This window comes from Bicyclus anynana, chromosome 24, assembly GCF_947172395.1.
Source record: "Bicyclus anynana chromosome 24, ilBicAnyn1.1, whole genome shotgun sequence".
NCBI classification, from domain to species: Eukaryota; Metazoa; Arthropoda; class Insecta; order Lepidoptera; family Nymphalidae; genus Bicyclus; species Bicyclus anynana.
The window spans coordinates 8,596,902-8,619,387 of record NC_069106.1 but is presented as its reverse complement, the minus strand read 5'-3'; the positions used below and the strand labels follow the sequence as shown (position 1 = coordinate 8,619,387).

Sequence of the window (22,486 nt, the reverse complement as noted above, 5' to 3'; positions counted from 1 at the left end):
TAAATAAAATTAATCTTCATCTGAGTCTTCATCATCAGAATCTTCGTCTTCTGCCAAATTTATTATATATTAGTATCCATAGTGCGCAACGAGTAACACATGAATGTATTTATTTAATTGCAGTAAACACATTTATAGCAAAAAAAATACGCAATGCAATTACATTAGAAACCGACCAATCAGAATCGTCCAAATCATTATTGACTCATCATTAGCACGTGCGCAGGTAGCCGTTTATCGATAATTAGGGTGCGCAGGTAGGCGCGCTGCACATTCCTATCTTTTTTGACTTTTATGACCGGACGACTCAGATGATAATGCGCATACTATAGCAATAACGATGCAGTCTACGATAATAGTTGCCTGGAAGAGATACGGGCTTATTCTATACATCTGACTAGTCGACTACGTGACCTCATACCTGAACACTAAATTCAGACCTGTGGCGCTAACATGCGACCAAAAGGACATTATCGTGAAGAGCAATAGTAAAAAATTCAATCAATGTCGGCGCAACCGGAAATAACGCTATCTCTTTCATTGCGTTGGGACGAAAGAGATGGGACTTGGGCAGCTTCGACGCCATTGGATGAAATTTTCTTTTTTTTCGCTGGTCGCATTTTGGCACTTCTGAACTTTTTTTTTTATAGGAATTACGAATGGTAACAGTGCCAAAAATATCTGCTCCTTACGTACCGTTTCCATGGATTACGTCTGCTTGTAAATAAATATATCAGCGTTTTTCTACTATGACAGGAATATTTCTGGCAGAAGTCGTGTTCTAGCTATGAGTATCTATCTATCTATTACCTATCTATCTATTAATGAAAGTCAGGGGTTTTTCGAAATTTAAAAATTACTGTTTTGTAGCTTTAGCGCTGCTTTTGCTATTAAATCAGCCACAATTTATTACTTTTGTAACAGTAAATACTTGACATCGTTATTCATTATTACGATTCATTGTACGACACAGGCTAACCTAGAGTAGGTGCAAAGCACCCCTCAGATCTAATATACACTTAGTTTTGCGTAATAATACTGTAACTTTTAATTAAAAATAAATATACAAATAAATAAAATCTGTAAAATATTTAAAATTACTCTTCTTATATTTAGTTATCTTGTCGCTGTAATTATATAACTACTGTGTATTTATGGTTTGGAAATAAATTTAATTTTTGCACGAAGTATCGATAGATGTTCTTCCCGCATCCCTACGTTGCAATAAGCAGTCGGACAGGCTTCCTTAGCTTTCATACGATTACGTTCGGGTAATATCTCCAATTATAATCGTATTTTCCATCGCTCAGCAACAACCACGGCGACTGGAAAGCGAGACTTTCTTTATAGTCCTGTCACATTAGATTTATCGCGTAATTGTTCCTTCACATCGGGTCGCCTTCTAGCATTATGTCAGGCGTAGCAGGATAATTATGTATCTTGTTCTTGGTGTACAATTCAATACATGAGACATTGCATTAAATGGCAGTGACTTTTTGTTACGATCATCTCGGATTATCATTTTGACGGAGTTATGTTGATAACGTCATTTTACATCAAGTGGAATAAAGCTACTGTTACACATGCTCTAAAATAGCATGCTAAAAATGTGCTATTAAGTATGCTCCATACGAGCATGCTTATCATCAGTTTATATTTGCTAGAAATAAGCATGCTATTTTTAACTATGCTCCTGAATAAGCATGCTCAAAGCAAACATTCCAATTACACATGCTAATTTGTATCTATCGCTCTCTTTTTTTTTTTATTCTTTACAAGTTATCCCTTGACTACAATCTCACCTGATGGTAAGTGATGATGCAGTCTAAGATGGAAGCGGGCTAACTTGTTAGGAGGATGAAAATCCACACCCCTTTCGGTTTCTACACGGCATCGTACCGGAACGCTAAATCGCTTGGCGGTACGTCTTTGTCGGTAGGGTGGTAACTAGCCACGGCCGAAGCCTCCCACCAGCCAGACCTGGACAAATTAAGGAAATCTCAATCTGCCCAGCCGGGGATCGAACCCAGGACCTCTGTTTTGTAAATACACCGCGCATACCACTGCACCACGGAGGCCGTCAAAAAAGAGACCTGCTTCCATCTTAGATTGCTTGTATAGAATTAAAAAAAAAAACTCGTGGTTCGTCCGAGCTACATACACGGCACGGGCATATAACGTCTTTATTATAAAGCGTAGGCTCTGATAGCATCAGCAGTTTCACTGTTCGCTTTCTCAGGGCGGTCAGCGGTCATCGGGACCGGTGGAGCGTTGCCTTGCGTCACGCCCCGCCGCCCGCCGGTGGGAAAACGAGCGCTTTTTGCCCAGCTTGTCCACTGAGACTGAGAGCCTGTGGTGTCCAGACCTTTGCCATTTTATATGTGAAACAAAAATATACTTCAGTTGTTCCTTACGAAACTTTATTCCACCTTTCGACAATTACAAACTTTTTTGACGGCCTCCGTGGCGCAGTGGTATGCGCGGTGGATTTACAAAACGGAGATCCTGGGTTCCATCCCCGGCTGGGCAGATTGAGATTTTCTTAATTTGTCCAGGTCTGGCTGGTGGAAGGCTTCGGCCGTGGCTAGTTACCACCCTACCGGCAAAGACGTACCGCCAAGCGATTTAGCGTTCCGGTACGATGCCGTGTAGAAACCGAAAGGGGTGTGGATTTTCATCCTCCTCTTAACAAGTTAGCCCGCTTCCATCTTAGACTGCATCATCACTTACCAGCAGGTGAGATTGTAGTCAAGGGCTAACTTGTAAAGAATAAAGAAAAAAACTTCGCGACACTTTAAAGAATGATCTATTTTTTCCCCTCCTTTCACCACTCACATCACTAACGTTCCTATTGGTATTTACAATAAATGTCGCCTTTTGCAATAACCAATCATATCAGACCTGTCATTCTCATTTCACGGACTACAGATTTTATCCACAGAATATAAAACAGAGAACAAAGAGTACTTTTTTATTAAAATCATGACATATATAAGACTAGAGGACTCTCGCGACGTCGTCCGCGTGAATTTTATTCAGAGGGATTAGTGGCAGTTTGATACTGTGACGATCGCGTTAATGTAACGCGAATTTCTAAGGAATTGAAACAGCGCCATCTAGTGGTATTACTGCACAACTGTTACAATTCCATATAAATTCCCGTTTACGTTAACGCGAAACTCTTACTAACACACTATTTCAGTTTTTCACAAATCCCGCGGTAACCATTGATTTTTTGATTGATTTTTAATGTTGCTAAAAACCTATTATAACTTCCAGTAAAAGTCCCATACCACTGCGCCACGGAGGCCGTAAACTTATGGTAAGACTTCAATTTTTTATTAATGAAGAAGATGTGGACACCGCAGGCTCTTAGACTACTCGTTATTTCGCCCTTAAATTACCGGTTCTGCAAGTTGTCGGCATCGTTTGATTGTTTGGTTTATTTTGTTTAACCGAACGCTGTTAAAGTCATCTTCTTTTTACTGACCTGGTTCCTGCGCGTCCTGCGAAACGTTGTTTTGTTTATAAGTGTGTGTCACTTACCATCATGTGGACCATCTGCATGGTCCTTCAATTATTGCTATTAAAGAGTGTGGAAGATATTATGTTAACTTTTAACGAATAAAAGAGTTAAGAAAAAAACCTTGATATCTACAGATCTGAAATCTAAAGTTACAAGAGAGAATAATCACCACCATTATTAGAATAATCAGGATAGCTTCATGGGGGGTTAAAACATCGAGATTGAATGAAAACTCGATTTTCAAAAAACAAGGTCAAAATATAAGTATACTTAGTAGGTACTAACGGAAATACTAATTAATTACTAAACTATTAATGGACATTTTTGTTATTGTATTGCTGTATCTTTTAAACTATAAACGATATGGCAATACAATAACAAAATCCGATACATATGGATCGCTATGGCCGAGACTTGGTCGCTATTGGCCTTATTAGAAGGCTCAAAATCACTCAGCGGGCGATGGAGCGAGCTATGCTTGGAGTTTCTCTGCGTGATCGAATCAGAAATGAGGAGATCCGCAGACGAATTCAAGTCACTGATATAGCTCAGCGAGTCGCAAAGCTGAAGTGGCAATGGGCAGGCCACATAGTTCGAAGAACCGATGGCCGTTGGGGTCCCAAGGTGCTGGAATGTCGACCCCGCACGGGAAAGCGCAGTGTTGGCCGACCCCCCATTAGGTGGACCTAAGACATCAAGCGGGTTGCAGGGAGCCGCTGGATGCTGGCGGCTCCAGACCGTTTTGTTTGAAAGTCCATGCAAGAGGCCCATGTTCAGCAGAGGACGTCCATCGGCTGATAATGATCATCTTTTATACATGACAATATTCCCATTACCCTCCAACTAAACTAAAATGACTATCAGGAGTGGGAACGACTGGACATGGAACCACGAACTCTCGGCGATGAATCCAGCCTTTTTACCGTTGAGCTTTTGAGGCTCAACAGTGCAAGTAACTCAAAAAGTCACCGTCAATCTGATTGTCTTTTATTAACCGGAAGTCTTTATGGCGCGCCGTCTGAGCGAAGCCGGTGGCAGGTTTACAGGGCTGCTTTTTGCTTTCGTTCGGTTACGTGTAACATTGCCTTATGTTGGTGCGTTTATTTCGTCATCAGCCTACTTTTGAAGGGCCTATGTAGGGCCAGGCGGCATCTCTCCTTGCAAGAGAGGATCGGGTTTTGGTCCGCCACGCTGCTGTAATGCGGATTGGCGAGTTTACAATAATATTTGATTCTATCACGATCATAATCAGTCCCTGTATTCTGTTAGGTTACATCGCTGTGACATCATTCGTTTCCATGGCAACTTCGTTGTTAGTGACATTTTAATTATAGCATCCTGTAATTATAAAGTCCAATTTAGAATAATACGTGTTATAGGCGAGGAGTTCGTCAACGAGCGTATAATAGCGGAATAGCACCCCAGAAGTTAATGATAATAAGCGGGACCGACGGCTTATTTACCTCTCAGTGACAAGGTGTAACTTTCCAACAAGAGATTTAATTTATATTATAAAAATATTTGCAATTGAATAACGTCAAGTCTTTCTCTATCATGTTCTCCTGACTCTGTGAAATGTGAGAGTAATTTGTCAGCACTTGTGAAGAATCTGCGAAAAATCGTGATACAAATTTATTTATTACTAGCGGACGCCCGCGACTTCGTCCGCGTGAAACTCGATGTAAACTTTCAACTACTCTACCCCTTCAATTTTTCATTTTTTTCCCGTCATAAAAACCTTCTCCTGAAAATAACAAACGCATCAAAAAAAAATTGTGAAATCGGTCCAATCGTTCACGCGTGATGGCGTGTATCTATGTATAGATATTAATTAAACTTTACAAAATAAAGCTTGCTTTTACCTCATTACCATTTATTTAGAACAGTAGATATTTGTGTACTTTGAAAGTTTACCTTCTTTAGTAGGCGGTCTTACGAATTACTGCTAAGTTGTACAAACTTCCACATTCCATAAGTCAGCATTCGGTTAGTTTATGGGAGTTTACTTGATCGTCAGTGACTGATCACTGACGATCAAGTAAACTCCCATGATCGAAACTCATGAAACTGATCGTGTGTTGGTCGCGATCGGTATGATGGATGGTGAGTGGCTAGCATTACAGCGAGTGACCATAGTTTTTTTCCATTTTTCCATTTCGTTGTTACTCGTAGTGACGAAAAATCAGATTTTAATTTTTGTATCCTATAAACATACGGTTCGAATACGTGTGTATAGCTGTTATAGGCGAAATTTTTGTCGACTAAATAGCGAAATCGCACCACATTTCTATGGTACACCGCATTATCACCGAAGACCACCAAATATTTGAGACCTTGAGTGTAATCAATAGGGACAACAATAAACATACCTTACCTATATAACTATAGAGCAATTTAAATAAAAGCTTGCAAAATGAAAGGTTCAAGCTGTTAATAAAACTCCTGGCGACGTGACCTTGGCACCGAAGCCGAAGCTAACGTAAATACGGCAACACTCGGGCTTAGTCACTCGCCGCGAAAAGCTCCCGCGAGTTCAACGGCCATAAATCGTCTTCTGGATCCACTACAGTCTATACAATACTTCTGTAGGAAGTGGAGCTTACTGACTTTATTTATAGACTCGCACGCGACGCGCGCGCAGCACAGCGGTCAGCGCTGCGTCTGCTCAACTCGAGTGCTCAGTGCTTCTCTGGACGTCGTCGTGGACGGAGCTCCGTGCGGTCGCTCCAGTGTTATCGACCGCTTCGCGCAGTCTCGTGGTGTGAAGGTGTCCGCGATAACTCCGATACAGCTCCGCCAATCGCGGCGCGCGATATACTATCAGCGTTACGAGTTGCGAGTTATAATACGAATCCATCTGTGCCGAATCGAAATTTTTCACGCGCGTCCCTATAGGCGGTGACCGAGTGTTTCTTTTTTTTTTTTTTGGTTTTTTCGTTGTTACACGGGATTCTGTTGCTATAATTACATTATCCTGGTGTGAGTTGAGTTGAGTGTCATGAGGCCGAAGGACGAGGTGGACGCGAAGGTCCAGACGGGGACCTTCATCCTGTCCGAGAAGATCGATGATACAAAATCGAAGAAGAGCGAAAAGGAAATGAAGAAGGAGATGAAGAGGCTCGAGAAGGAGAAGCAGGAGCGCGAGAAGAGGGAGAAGAAGGCTAGGGAAAAGGAAAAGGAGAAAGAGAAGCAAGCTAAAAAAGGTTAGAGAATTTTAATTAAGTTGGTTTCACGATTCGAAGTCATTGGTCACATAGATTTAAAACTCCGACAAGAGTATATATTCTTATCTAATAAGTTGATAAATAACTCGAAAAAATTGTCAACTATCGTGTTTTAGATATATTACGTATGTCATCAACTTAAAATAACTTCAACTACGTAATTATGAATGTTATTATAAACATCCCATTCCCATAAAACGGAATAATAGAGAACACATCTTTACAACAGATAATAACGGATAATTTGGCTGGTTGGAGGCTTCGGCCGTGGCTATTTACCGCCCTACCGAGAAAGACATCCCGCCAAGCGATTTAGCGTTCCGGTACGATGTCGTGTAGAAACCGAAAGGTGTGGTGTGTGGATTATCATCCTCCTCCTAACAAGTTAGCCCGCTTTCATCTTAGATTGCATCATCACTTACCATCAGGTGAGATAGTAGTCAAGGCACAGAATATAGACAAGGTCAAGGGCTAACTTGTAATGAATAAAAAAAAACCGCGTAAATAAAGACTCCATTATCCTAAGCTAAGATTTGCGATGTACAGGATTTTCGATCCAAATTACTGTGCCATTTTTTAGTTTATTGTTATCTCGCGTGTGTACTATACCTTCATATTGAAATATACAAACGGATTCGAATTCGAACTCTTTAATTTAATCATAAGCTTCTACGTGTAAAGCGAAGCAAACTGAACTGACGCAAACCAAATTGACTGAGAGCCTGCGATAGCCATAGGCTGTCAGCTTACGTTCCAGTTATGGACTGTGATGGCATTGGAAGGTAGGCTGTAGACTTCAAACGACCAGACCCACAATCGTCCAAGTAAAAAGCGTACTTTTGATTGTATATTTCTCGGCATAATATGAGGAATCATGTCTTCACTTGTTTAGCTTGGCGACATTCCTTCGATAAAAGCCGCTAAAGACTTTTTTTAAGGGTAATTTGAGGGTATCTAGGGTATCTATCTACTTAGCTAATGGTCTAGAGACTGGAGATATAATTTAATCATTATATCTAGAGTCTCTAGAGGTTAGACAAAGTGAAAGATTGTCAGTCGATGCTCCTGACAATCTTTCACTTTCAACCTTCATAAAATGAGTTTTGGCAGGCGCTCGTCCAAAAACATTCATGATAGTGCAATTATAAAACTACTTTACATATTTTATCTGTGTATACGTAAGACCACCATTTAAAACATTGTCAAGGAGATTGTAATCGTGCGGCGCTGTCGTGATGTCATCTGGCTCAATTATAGAGGTTACGCGCCCGTATGCCTGCCCGCCCGGCCGGAGCAACGAGACACTTCTCACAATTTAAACCTATTGTTGGTTAGTTTTTATTATAATATTAAATAGACTCGCGCTTGACCACGGACTCATCTGTACGGTTATTATGTATCTCGATGTTCTATTCAAAACACGAACCATTAGATGTACCTAGTGAAAACTCTAGACCAATTATCTTTGGACGTGTATCGCGCTAAAATTCACCAAAAAAAATGTCTGTCGTTTTTGAGGGGGACGAGGTAAACTTACAGTGAGCTGGGCTGGTTGAGGTTTCCTTAATTAGTCCAGGTCTGGCTGGTGGGAGGCTTCGGCCGTGGCTAGTTACTACTGTAAGGTTTTTACTAGTGTTTGGAGAGCTTGAAATAAAAGTCGATTTATCGTATTGAAATGCAAAGTCTAATGTATTTTCGTCTTATTAATATTTACAATTTTAGCTATACAAATCCGAGAACACACGTTAGTAATAAAACCAAACTTACAATAAAATAAATAATACAATATATTATAAATTAATAAAACCAAACTTACAATAAAATAAATATAACAATAAACAAATAAAAAAAAACACGTCGAAAATATTTAACACCAATAAATATATCCTGTGTACTTGTGTGTACTACACACAAACACACAACTATAAATTGAAATTGTAATACACATTAGTGTAATTTTAACACAATGAAACATCCATTCTATATACGCAGATTGTATAAACACGTTAGATCGTGATCATATACTTTTGACAGAGGGGTAACGTCTAGCGAGGCATGTCCTGTGGTAATTGGTCTGAGAGTGACAGTGGTTTTTACGATCATCTAACTTGGTGATAGGTTAGACTCTTCTTCTTCTTCTTAGCGTGGTCCCTAATCTCGCCCACTCTGCTCGATCTTGGGCATCCGACTTCTTGAGTTTATTGGCTCTCAAGTCCGCGTGTACGATGTCAAGCCAGCGCTTTAGTTCCAGGTTAGACTGTATTTGAGTAATTGTTACTATTACTGTATTAAGTACTCTATACACTACTAAACCACTTAAACCATAATTTCATTGTGATGTTAAAGGGGTTAATTTGTGGGTCTACTATCCAGAAATTGCCCTCTACAACCTCACAAAGTTTTAACTCTTCATAATATTAGTATACCTAGACAAGGAATGAGCTTTTTTTATTCTTTACAAGTTAGCTCTTGACTACAATCTCACCTGATGCTAAGTGATGATGCAGTCAAAGATGGTAGCGGGCTAACTTGTTAGGAGGAGGATGAAAATCCACACCCCTTTCGGTTTCTACACGGCATCGTCCCGAACGCTAAATCTTAACGATCTTAAGTATCATACTGTAAGATGTTTTGGTAAGAATTGAATTGCGATCTGTCTGTCTGTCACCGGTTACAAAAAATGTTGATACTGACCACATAGTCGCGTGTCGCTATCTGTCATGTTTACAGTTTTTTTTTATTGAGATGATAGATGACAGGTGTCAATATGCAGCGATTTCTAGAGCCATGACTCAGTTTTTAGGTGATTTGAAATGATTATTGGTAGGTATAAAGTCAAATTTTGTTTTATCGAACATGATTGATAATATATTGAATAGCTGATACATTCTAAATTAACGTAGGTAAATTCAAAATTCATTTATTTCAATTATGCTTACTTGCTATGCTAAGTGCCAGATAAATCTTTTTTGTATTCTTCCTGAAATATGCGTAGAATATATAGACCTCCATACTGCCGAACAATATTCCTGTATACAAACCAAACAGATCTAAAGAAGTTTTTAGATTTTAATATTTTTATAGAATTTCTAATAACTAAAGCAAGTTTAGTGAGGTATTCAATATGAGGAATAAACGTTATACAAAGTTTTTGTTAATACTTGGAAAATATCACATGCATTATCGGCATCTCTTTCTTAATTAACGGAAACGAGCTTGCCATCCTTTTCATTAACACAATCGGTCGCTATAGTATGCGCATTATCATCTGAGTCGTCCGGTCATAAAAGTCAAAAAAGATAGGAATGTGCAGCGCGCCTACCTGCGCACCCTAATTATCGATAAACGGCTACCTGCGCACGTGCTAATGATGAGTCAATAATGATTTGGACGATTCTGATTGGTCGGTTTCTAATGTAATTGCATTGCGTATTTTTTTTGCTATAAATGTGTTTACTGCAATTAAATAAATACATTCATGTGTTACTCGTTGCGCACTATGGATACTAATATATAATAAATTTGGCAGAAGACGAAGATTCTGATGATGAAGACTCAGATGAAGATTAATTTTATTTAGTTAATAATTATATAATATGAAATATGTATTATATTAAATCAAATATTGTTAATTTTTTTAATTTTGTGAACAAGATACGATAATAAACTTTACTTATCGATAATATGTCTTTCATTGTTACACCCTTCACTAGACGGCTCCATAAGACCCATAAGTGCAAGCGAGATAGATATAGAGAAATGATTTATGGCCCTAAGACTCAGTTGTTAATGCTATTAGTATAATTTCTGTGTTAATGTTACATCACTAACGACCTTGACAATAGTCGATAAATAATCAAATATTTTTCTTTCACAGCTATTAATATATGAGCCGTTATCACCAAGTGATAAGTGTGTATGCAGTCGCTCGGTTCTCACCTCGATGGGTATTTCACGAAACTTATCCTTATCGGCTTTTAAGAATATAATAAGTATGTAAACTCGGGTGTATTTGTACGTTTACATAGTTGACTCAATTTTATTTTTATCTTGTTAAAGAATATTTGGCATATTTTCTTACTTATAATAAAACTGGTCTAATTCTATACATTTATTCGCAATTTGAGATTTTACTTATAGCATTTGTAACACCAAACGTTACCGTGGCATGACGAACGCCAGCGCCATCTAGAATTTATACTTATAATACGAATTCTGTACACTTTGTACGTTCTGTACATTCTAGATAGTTCTGAAAATTTTTGTTGCAGGGTATCAATCGATACTGAAGCCAAAAATATTATTTTTTTATTTTTTATCTGCCTGTCTGTTAGTGTTTTTTGTTATTCGGGCATCACGCTGAAACTACTGTACTGAATTAATTCAAATGAATCTTGAGAAGGTTTAAGACCATAAATACGGAGATTAGGATACTTTTTATTGGGAAAAAAAAAATTAAAGAAAGGGGTGAAATAGGGGTTCAAAGTCTGTATGGAAAATCCTTCATTTTTAGAGTTAGTTTTAATTTTTTTTCACAATTACTACACATACAATATAATGTAATTCAATTTTTTTTAAATTAAACCTCTTAAGTAGTGAAATAGGCCTTGAAAGTTTACATTGATTTCCTCGTAGACGAAGTCGCGGGCGTCCACTAGTCTTTTAAATATGACCAATATTGTTCGCCTTCAAGTAGTCGGAAAACTAGACAGTGTTATGCTAGCCACTCACCATCCCAAAGTCGACGTGCCTGCAGAGCTAATGGCATCTGATTAAACTGATCGTGTATTGGTCGCGATCTGCATGATGTCATGGACATCGTGACCATTATTTCATTGATACATACGGGTCAAATACAAAACCTCATTTTTTCGAGTCGGTTTAAATGCTTTATTACTGGATAACACTCTTAAATAACTTTATTTACGGCGTGGACGATGATATACTGTTTCTTTAAGGAATTCATAGTTATAAATTAAAAATTAAATTATCTTTTAACCAGTGAGACACGTGTGACGGTGACATTATGTTGGTGTGGCACATTTGTGAATAGTTCTTAGAACGTCATATCATTAACTGGATTTTGAAATAGTTGGCTTATTCCGGGAAAATTGTACGTTTGTAGGTATTTAGTTTATAAGTGGGACGCGGCAAATGGCGTGAAGCGGTAAAAATGTATTGTTTTTTGTATCGAGTAATTTCTTATGCTATTATATGTTTTTTTTTAAATAATTACTTGTGTAGATACTTGTGTAATCTTTGCCTTTAGCTATACATAAAGGTACAGCTACATAAAATTGAATTATCCGTTTGTAATTTTAAATAACAGCTTTTCATCAAATGATCATTTTTAACCCATATTCGGCTAACTGATGAGCTCGAGTCTCCGTTTCAGAATGAGAGGTCAGGCCAAATGGTCCACTAATGCGGATTGGCAGATTTCACTTACGTAGAGAATTAAAAAAAATCTCAGGTATGCAGGTTTCCTCAAGATGTTTTTCCTTCACCGTTTGAGACACGTGATATTTAATTTCTTTAAATGAAACATAGCATAACTGAAAAGTTGGAGGTGCAGTAGTTCCTGAGATTAGCGCGTTCAAGCAAACAAAGTCTTCAGTTTTATAATATTAGGACAGATTTTAATTCAACTGCCGATCTCTTCGTTTCTGATCCAATCTCAAATTACACTCATGAATTTTGAATCTATACTTAATATTATAAAGCTGAAGAGTTTGTTTGATTGAACGCGCTAATTTCAGGAGCTACTGGTCCGATTTGAAAAATTCTTTCAGTGTTAGATAGCCCATTTATTGAGGAAGACTATAGGCTATATATTATCCCTGTATTCCTACGGGAACGGGAACCGCGCGGCGTCAGCTAGTTCACATATAATTATCAAAGAGTAGGTATCATATGATGGAGTGTAGTGAGTTGCACAGTCACGCGCCGCGCGCAGACTAATTGAGTCCGGTTTGAGAGATATGCAAATGAATTGCCGACGGACAAACAATTACGATGTTTTGGGAGTAGGTATTGAGTACAACAACTGAGCAACCCAATGTAAAACTCAAATAAAAATAACACTGTATGACTCATTTATAAGTATTAAATGCTAGCCACTGACCATCCAATAAAACTGATCGTGTGTTGGTCGATGTGAACACATGATGAGTTTTATCGGATGTCCTTCGTTTGCGCTGCCAACCCGTGAGGTTATAGGATGGTCCGTGGCTAGCACCTTACTCTTCACTTATTCGATTTTCATTTTACAAAATCACACTTACAAATAATTAATTTAAAAAAAATTGGACAACAATTTCAATTTTTATAACACCCAGCAGCCAGATTTCAACAACATAGGTACATCAAATAACAAACGTCAAATGAAGCATCAATTTTTTTTGTTTTCTTTATTTTTTCCCTTAAGAAAAAGGCAAAGGTATTATACCGTACAGCCATGTCTTAAGTGTTTACATTCTTAGGCCCAATTGTCAGTTAAGACTGAAAAATGTTCGATCATCTTAGCAGTAAGCAGTAGCGACATCCATTATAGGTTCACAAGGTTGTATTGAGTCCTTTGGGGTATGGAGTGCATTTTTTCATCTATGACGTGCACGCCACTGAGTGTTAGACAGAAAAACTCAGAGCAGAGCCCAAAAGAACTCTTCAGTGTAAGTGTCGAACTCGTTTCTTTATCTCCTTATCTAACACGATACTAGATAGAGATACTCGTATAGAGACAAATTCGAGACTCATTTGTGGAGCTACAAAAACATCGTTAGAGAATAGCGGAGTTAGACAGTCGGTGGGCTTAACACCCCTGTAATTCAGAATGCGCGTGTGTGGGTTCATTGTAACTTATTTATATTAGTGTGATTAATTGTTATGTAGTCATTATCAACCGCCAAACCGTTAAAGGAGTCCAAAAATCCCCCAACTGTCGTACCTGTTTTTGAACTATAAAACCGTAGTCGAAATACGAACAATTCAAAAAAACAACCCGTATTTATTGCCCGTACGTTATAATTATTTTTTTTTATTTAAAAGTTAGCCCTTGATTACAATTTCACCTGACGGTAAGTGGTGACGTAATCTAAGATGGAAGCGGGCTAACTTGTTAGGAAGAGGATGAAAATCCACACCCCTTTCGGTTTTTACACGACACCATACCTGAACTTAACTAAAATTAACTAAAAATCATCGTGATATACTTACTGAAACAAAGCTGTGAAACGTTTTGTTCTGCGAACTCGCTTCGTGATGAAATCCCTCGGTTTCTCTTTCAATATCATTTACCTTGCCGACAGCGATTTGCATTGAAATCGTCTCGTCGTCTATATAGCCGTGACTAGAGTAGTGTACGCCGTCCATTGTGAATTTCCCTATTTGATGATTGCGTGCCTATTCGACTGTAATGCCATCCACACACGGTCAAGTATTGTGGTGTGTTTGGGGATGTGGGCGGTAAAAAAAATTGAAACAATATTTATTCTTATGCGCCCCTGTATGGCGTAAGGAAATCTATTATTTTTTTAGCTTTTGTCCGTTTGTCCGGGTAATAATATCTACTGCCATACATTTTTTTATCGCCAAGCATTTTGGTTTGAAGGTACAACCGTGGCTGTGGAGTAGTTTACGTCGCATATTGTTTGTTTCCCTATTTGAAGATTGCGTGTCTATTCGATTGTAAGGAAATCGTTTAATTTACTAGCTTCTGCCCGCGGCTTTACTCGAGTTACCGCGTGAAGTTCATTGTGGCTGAGTTCGTCAGAGTTCTTTCCATTATTTCGAATTAGTTTATTTCAAACTAGCGGACGTTCGCGACTTTGTCCGCGAGAAATTTAGTTTCTTTTTTTTTTTTTTATTATTCTTGACAAGTTTACAAATCCCTCGGGAACCATGGATTTTTCCGGGATAAAAATAGCCTATGAGTTAATACAGGCTATTATATATCTCAATACTAGCTAATTCGGTTCAGTAGTAGCGGCGTTAAAGAGTAACAAACATCCAAACATACATCCAAACATCTATACAAACTTTCGCGTTTATAATATTAGTAGGATAGGCGTAATTTACAAGCACTTTTGAAATGTCAAGTGTGACTAGGAACCCTGTCACTATTTCGAGAGGCATGTTCTGCTGAGAAGAGTCCCAAGAACAACAATGGCTTTTTAAAGACAGATGCTCTTTTTTGCCACATAATGTTATATTCCAAACAATCTGATTGGCAATCATTTCAGGCACACAACGCTTAGCTTATGTCTCAGTTTGTCTAACTGACGTCAGACCCTCTGGATACTACTTTGTTCTTGTTGAAAAATTGCCTACATCCTTTTCCGTGCCCGAGTAAACATCTCAAAGTTTTATAATTATTAATAGGCTACTCGCCTGCTGTATAAAACTAAGAAGATTTTTTGCATATAGGCAGTTCAGATGCCTAGAAACTCTAATCACATTTTTATTTGTGAAAATTATCTCGTAATTGTAATATTTTCATAAAACAAAATTGTATTTTTATCACGTCACCGCAAACGCCAATCATAAACTGTGACGTCATTCGCTACAAGGCATCGGTTTGTGATTGACGCTTGCGGTGACGTGATATATCACATCACTGCAAACGCCAACCACGCTGTTATCTCTATGAATGACGTCACTTGCTAATGAGTTGTGTTTCGGTGGCAAAAATTTTACGTAGATATTTTTTCATTTATATTAAATTTTTTAATGGTTATTATTGACGGGACAAAATAAAATATAGCTTATAATAATACTTCCATAATTCAATTTAAACACTGTTTACAAAACAGGCAAGTAGCCTATTATTATCGGATGATTAATTTTAACAACAATAAACATTGAAACTGTTATTCGATAGATTGTTGATTGGTTAAAAGCTCCCTCGTAATTCAAATGGAAAGTATAATACGAAATTGGACTAGCAGTTTTGTAGATAAGTGACGACATTGATTTGTACAAACATCTATTTTTGTCTGATTGTGTAAGTGCCGTAGGCTCCTTATCCTTATCCCTCCTTATCCTTATTCCTCCTCAGCGGCGTCACCGGAGGGTTACAAACATCGTTTACCCTAAACTCATATACCCTCTCCGTGCTACGTATCGCCGTGGGTGTAACAACGGTCAGACAACCTAATAAACTGACGTATATACCAGTGCTCGATGTTTTGCATACAGACGTCTGTCCGTCACGCGTGTCGCATCGCTCGAGAAATTACCGTTCCGCTCGAGCCGTCGCGAGCAGCTGGTCATTTGAGCGGCTTTCGATCGCCCGCTTAGGGCACGCCCTGCTTCCGGCGCTTTTTGAGCGAGCATTTTGATATAGAATAGGACAAGTGCCTATTTTTAGCAAACTACAAAAATAAGAAAACTAATGTCGAACAAAGGTTCACAACATTTGTCAGGACAACTTAATTAACAAATCAAACTGTAACCAAAATAAGACCCTAGATTGGCAGAGAATGACCTTGAGTGAAGTCACGCACTCGTGAACGTTGTGTGTAGGGTTAAAGGATCCTTTGACTGTTAACAAACACTCCCCCTTTTCCACTCAAGTCAATTCCCCGCCTTAAAGTAACCCATAAAGAATTACACAATAAGAGATGTGGACGGCTCAAACGCCATGAGCACACTGAAGCCGTCCGTACCGCAAGTCGTTGCAACGCAGCGATAACACTATGTTGTCTAGATCTTTGTCATTTTACAAAATCTAAAGGTTTCTCAGGTCATGCTAGCAAAGCATCGCAGTTTCACCCGCTTAGTTCGATTTCCTGTGGGAATACTAGGATAAAATATATCTTACGTTACTCCATGATAATACAGCTTTCTATTGGTGAAAGAATTTTTCAAATCGGTTCAGTAGTTTTTGAGTTTATTCTTTACATATAATACAAATCTTTACTCTTTATAATATTAGTGTAGACTAGCAGACGTTTCGCGGTTTCACCCGCGTAGTTCCCGAACCCGTGGGAATACGGCGATAAAATATAACCTATGAGACTCACAAATAACGTGGCTTTCTAGCGGTAAACGAATTTTCATATTTTTTTTTGTATTGACCTTACCTACTCTGTTAGGTTTATTTAACTACACTAGAGTTTTAAAAACCCCTATTATGCAGCCTTATAATTTACTTATTTTTGAGTTAGGTACTTGATTTAATTGATTGTTATGAAATGATGGCTTACGTCAGCAAAAATGCGATATAGCACATAACATATCTCCGGAATTTGGGGATTACTCTGATAACGAATGGTCTCTTTAGTTGTGATTGTGCGATTGGCCGTAGTAAATTGTGTCAGAAACAACATTATGTTATGTCAGCCACTGACGATCAAGTAACCACACCACACGATCAGTTTTACCGGCTTTGTCAAGCCTTTAGCGCTGCAGGCATGTGAGATTACTTGATCGTCTTTTTTTACTTAGAAAAATCTTTCTAATGATTTTAAATGAAATTTCGATTAAATAAAACTGTACATGTAGTAGTTAAAACTGACGGTCTCTAGCCCGACTAAGGGTAATTTGTTATTATAATTTACATATGTGTGTCCAGGACATGCACCTCCAACTTTTCAGTTGAGTGCATTTTAAGAAATTAAATATCACGTGTCTCAAACGGTGGAGGAAAAACATCGCGAGGAAACCTGCATACCAGAGAATTTTTTCAATTCTCTGCGTGTGTGAAGCCTGCCAATCCGCATTGGGCCAGCGTGGTGGACTATTGGCCTAACCCTTCTTATTCTGAGCGGAGACTTGAGCTCAGCAGTGAACCAAATATATTTTGATAATTATGTTATTTATTGTAATAACAGAATTTGATAAAAATCTAATCTACGAGTAGGTAGGTTATAGTCACTGAGCTAAAGATGCATATGTAATAGGGATGATGGCAGATTTTTTAAATTGTATATAAATTAAGGGTATGCTAACAGTAAAGCAATTTTGTAAAAGTAACAGGGTATCTGGGATCATTACTTTCGGAGCTACAGGGATTTAAAGGGTCAGATTTGCGGCGCTGCCGCGGATCCCTGAAAAACGTCCTATACAAAAATATGGAAAAGCAAGATAAGAGTAGGTGCATCAATATGCTTTGGTATTCCCCATAATGACTTAATCGATCAATACATTTTCAATGAAGTTATCATTTCTGTTGTTTATACTTATTCCGATCATGAACTACCTTTAAAGTAAATACGCGATGGTTATGAGGCGGAAAGTAAAGAGAAATACATTTCTAGTTATAGACTATATAGACATGGCATTTACTCGTATAATAATATTGACATTATATAATACATTTCGACATATTACTAATTATTTCGTTATTTTAACACTTTCGAGTAACATGGAAACTAAAACTGGTATATTTTTATTTGTTGTTAAGAACGCCCCGTCAAATCATGTTATTTTTTATTCGTTAGTATTATAATAATATTATGTTTTTTTTTTAATTTTCATACACCTGTCAAGGTAGAAAGTATAAGGGTATGTATTTATTATTATTATCGATTCTGTAGGAGATCCTATCTCTAGTGTCAAATTCAAAATTCAGAATTCAAAATTCAAACCGTTGTAACCCGTGCTCCAGATTTTGAAGAATTTAAGTTACGCATTCCATTTCACTAGAAGTAATCAGTTCTTAACTAAGTGCTGTATTTATCGAGTACTCTAATTTACCCGACCGCACACAAAAAGGAGGGTAATGTATTCCACCTACATAGCTGATCGAGTTCCATTGTTTTGGGCAAACAATGCGCTCAGTTACGTGGCGAGGTGGTAATGACCGGATGTTGCAATTAGCAGTGATGGCGCCTGTTTTAATGTCAGCCACTGACGATCAAGTAAGCTCACATGCCTGCAGTGCTAATGGCTTGACAGCTGACAAAACTGATCGTGTGTTGGTCGCGATGTGCAGGAAAAACACACTCAGCCAATAGTGGCGACATCGAAAATATGACATCTCTTTCGTCCCTCCCTCCGTAAAGAGAGTAACGAAAGTGAGAGCGATATTATCACAATACTATATATATACTTATAACTAGCTGACGCCGCGCGGTTTTACCCGCGTGGTTCCCGTTCCCGTAGGAATATGGGGATAATGTACATTTAGCCTATAGCCTTCCTCGATAAATGGGCTATCTAACACTGAAATATTTTTTCAAATCGGACCTGTAGTTCCTGAAATTAGCGCGTTCAATCAAACATACAAACACACAAACTCTTCAGCTTTATAATATTGGTATAGATTCGAAATTTCTATACATATAATATGTATAGAAATTTCTAAGGAATTATGGATTCTTCCGAATTAAGAGCCTTTGTTCTGCTCCAAAGTTCTATTTATCTATATTCCAAATTTTATCCAAATCAGTTCTATGTGTTTTCATGGCTAGATTAATAGCCGTGAAAAGGTAAGACTGACAGACAGACAGACATACTTTTGAATCTATCTATACTAATATTATGAAGCTGAAGAGTTTGTTTGTTTGATTGAACACGCTAATCTCAGGAAATACTGGTCCGATTTGAAAAATTCTTTCAGTATTAGATAGCCCATATAATGAGGAAGACTATAGGCTATATTGTCCCCGTATTCCTACGGGAACGGGAACCACGCGGCCGCTCGCCGTCAGCTAGTTTATTATAATAGTATGGAATATGGATATTTACTCGTATCATACAGTCCCTACCAGGAAGTAAATCCTAAACCAATATATCGATGTTTTATAAATAGTACAGATTATAAATAGGCCAGAGCGCAGGATGTCTCCCCCCGTCCCCTCCCGCCCGCCGCTCGCACCTGGAACCCACGACCCTTCCGCTATAAATACCCATACGCTGCGCGGAGACGTAAGTACGTCATCATTTACGACGAGGGCCTTTGATGAGTGACGTCACTATTTTTAAACATCAACGTAAAAAAGAGCGATAGTATTTTAAGTTTGAGTGTTGATGACTTCCGTCAAGACAGATGTCCTGGGTTCGATTCCGGTTGGGTCGATTTTCTGGTCCTTGGTGGCTAGTTACCACCTTACCGACAAAGGCGTACCGACAAGCTATCTAGCGCTCCGTGTAAAAAACGAAAGACGTGTGGATTTTCTTACAAGTTAGCCCGCTTCCATCTTAGATTGCATCATCACTTACCATCAGGTGAGATTATGGTCAAGGGCTAACTTGTAAATAATAAAAAAATTGAATGAGAAAAATTGACGAAAGCACCAATAGAAAACTACTACAACTATGTTTTCTTTGCTACAACTAAAGTAGAAAAATTACAAGTTATTAAAATAATGTTTTCTTTACTTGCAGGTATGTACAATATATTGTCGTGGCTTTGTGGCGGTAATTAGAGGGTGCATTTAGGAACTATATAAAGGTAAACAAAGTATATATGACCATTTTTAGATTTTTAGCAAATAAATATTTTATAAGTACATTATACCAGTTATAGTTTCCAGTACGATGGAAATACTCTATTTTATTAGAGCCGTGATAGTCCAGTGGATATGATCTCTGCCTCCGACACCGGAGGGTGTGGGTTCGAATCCGGTCAGGGGCATGCACCTCCAACTTTTCAGTTGTGTGCATTTTAAGAAATCAAATATCACGTGTCTCAAACGGTGAAGAAAAATATCGCGAGGAAACCTGCATACCAGAGAATTTTCTTAATTCTCTGCGTGTGTGAAGTCTGCCAATCCGCATTGGGCCGGCGTGGTGGACTATTGGCCCAACCCCTTTCATTCTGAGAGGAGACTCGAGCTCAGCAGTGAGCCGATGGGTTAATAACGACGACTCTAATAGATAAAACTAAAGTTATTATAGACTGTACAATTTTAACAGAAGTTAAATTACTTTAGAAGGTGATGAAACCGCCCTTGTAGACTTGTATTGATTTTTGTAAAAAATAAATTAATTAATGAATTCCATCTATGTTATTGTATATAGACAATCGGTTTCTATACTATTTTGTAACGTGTATGTCTGTGTAGATAAATAGATTATATATCGAAGCCGATTGTATCAAAGTATCTCTGTCATTAACAAATTCATTAATTACAAAGACTGTTATTAATATTACACTGAATGGAACCGTTTACATGAACAAACGGCTGTGTCTGGCGATGGACAGATAATAACAATTACATGAACAAAAGTGTGTTACAAACAACATGTGTTTGAACACACACACACGCGCAATGATAACGAGTAACGACCTGCCGACATTGAGGTGTCTTACATTGATTGCCCGTTGCGACATCGTTGATACAGCGATGTGACATCGGATCTACTGCTCGGGTAGATAATAGGCCAAAGATTATATTTGTAAACAAGTCTATTCTAAAACTTTGATGCAAACTATATACTACTTAATACGGCCGTATTTACAAACTTGGATTAAGTTTTTCAACTCAATTTTCTTCAAAGTGAAGGACCTAATCACTACTATTTAAAGTTCACTTCGCCTACTAGAGTTTGGCTGCCTCGTTCCAGTCCAATTGCCTTCTTTTCACTACAAATAAACAAAATATGTTACCTCTATATAATATATTAGTATAGATAATCAAATATTCTCTGATTAAATCCAAATCGAAGAAGCTAGTACTCGTATTTTTAGGATCTTTATTTCTTGCTTAAAGGCCTCTCTAGAACTGCAGCAAGTTCGATATTTATTTTTAATAATTATTTATTTATTTAAAATGCCAACAATGACAGCAGAAAAACATTAAACATAAATCGGTTACAAAATTCTTAGACTGCCACCATTCGTATTAGAGCGGTTATCCAAATCTGCGGGTAGAATCTTACCAACTTTGGCTAGGCAGGGAGAACAACACGAGCGGAGAAGGGGAGTGTTAATCGATTGTCAAGGAATTCCTTAACCCTACGCCCATTGGTCACAAGTCCGGGACTCTACTCGAAAGTTTCCTCTGCCACACGATAAACCTGGCACTCGCACGGTGAATCCATGTATTGCTAAGATATTCGTCTCTTTCAAGTTTGTCAATATTTTAACGACTAAAAATGCCAATTTGGTCGGAAAGTCATCGTCAATGTGTAGAATATATCGCATTGATAGCAGTGATCGATATGATATCGAAATGTAGATAGTACGCTCTCGTAGATATCGCTAGAGACGCCGAGAAGGTCACAACCTAATTGTAGTTGCGAGACAATCGGTGCAATTACCGCTCGCTTTGTCGCTGCGTGTATAATGTGGATGACGTTATAGATCGTATGCAATGTGCGTTATGTAGAGCAATGTTGTTATCGCTTTCTAGGACGCGATATTGGAGAGTAATTGTGCTCTTTCAAGGGTGCCTTGTTAAATATAACTAATACGATACCTTTCAGCGATGCTCTAAACTACAAAGTTTAGAGCATCGCTGAAAGATTGCTTGTATGTTGGTATTCTACAAGATGTATTTGGGAGTGTGCTGAGGAACCATTTGATCTACTACCTCGCTCACCGTTCTATAATAGAACTGTCAGAAATCGCAGTAATCTACATAACTACGTTGTAGATATCTCTTGGACGCGTAATGCAATTACCGCTCGCTTTGTCTCTGCGTGTATAATGTGGATGACGTTATAGTTTGTATGCAGTGTGCGTTATGTAGAGCAATGTTGTTATCGCTTTCTAGGACGCGATATTGGAGAGTAATTGTGCTCTGTCAAGTCCTTAATACTTACGCACGCACTGCAAAGATATGAAATG

General features: G+C 38.2%; 2 protein-coding genes across 4 annotated transcripts in view; both read left to right on the top strand.

Annotated features, from left to right (window-relative positions):
• LOC112055725 (actin-binding LIM protein 3) overlaps nt 1-22,486 on the top strand; it is a 128,105-nt gene that overhangs the window by 19,516 nt on the left and 86,103 nt on the right. Inside the window, exon 1 of one of the 3 annotated variants that reach the window (XM_052889114.1) lies at nt 6,155-6,729. The exons of 1 other annotated variant lie outside the window; for it this stretch is intronic. In XM_052889114.1, coding sequence (XP_052745074.1) covers nt 6,525-6,729 — 205 coding nt within the window. In that variant the 5' untranslated portion in view covers nt 6,155-6,524. Of the gene's footprint in view, nt 1-6,154; nt 6,730-22,486 lie in introns of those variants that run through there. One more of the 3 variants, XM_052889115.1, reaches the window with a different exon arrangement.
• Nucleotides 1-22,486, top strand: part of LOC112054743 (protein C12orf4 homolog) — a 140,920-nt gene that overhangs the window by 110,854 nt on the left and 7,580 nt on the right. The gene's annotated exons all lie outside the window — the stretch shown is intronic.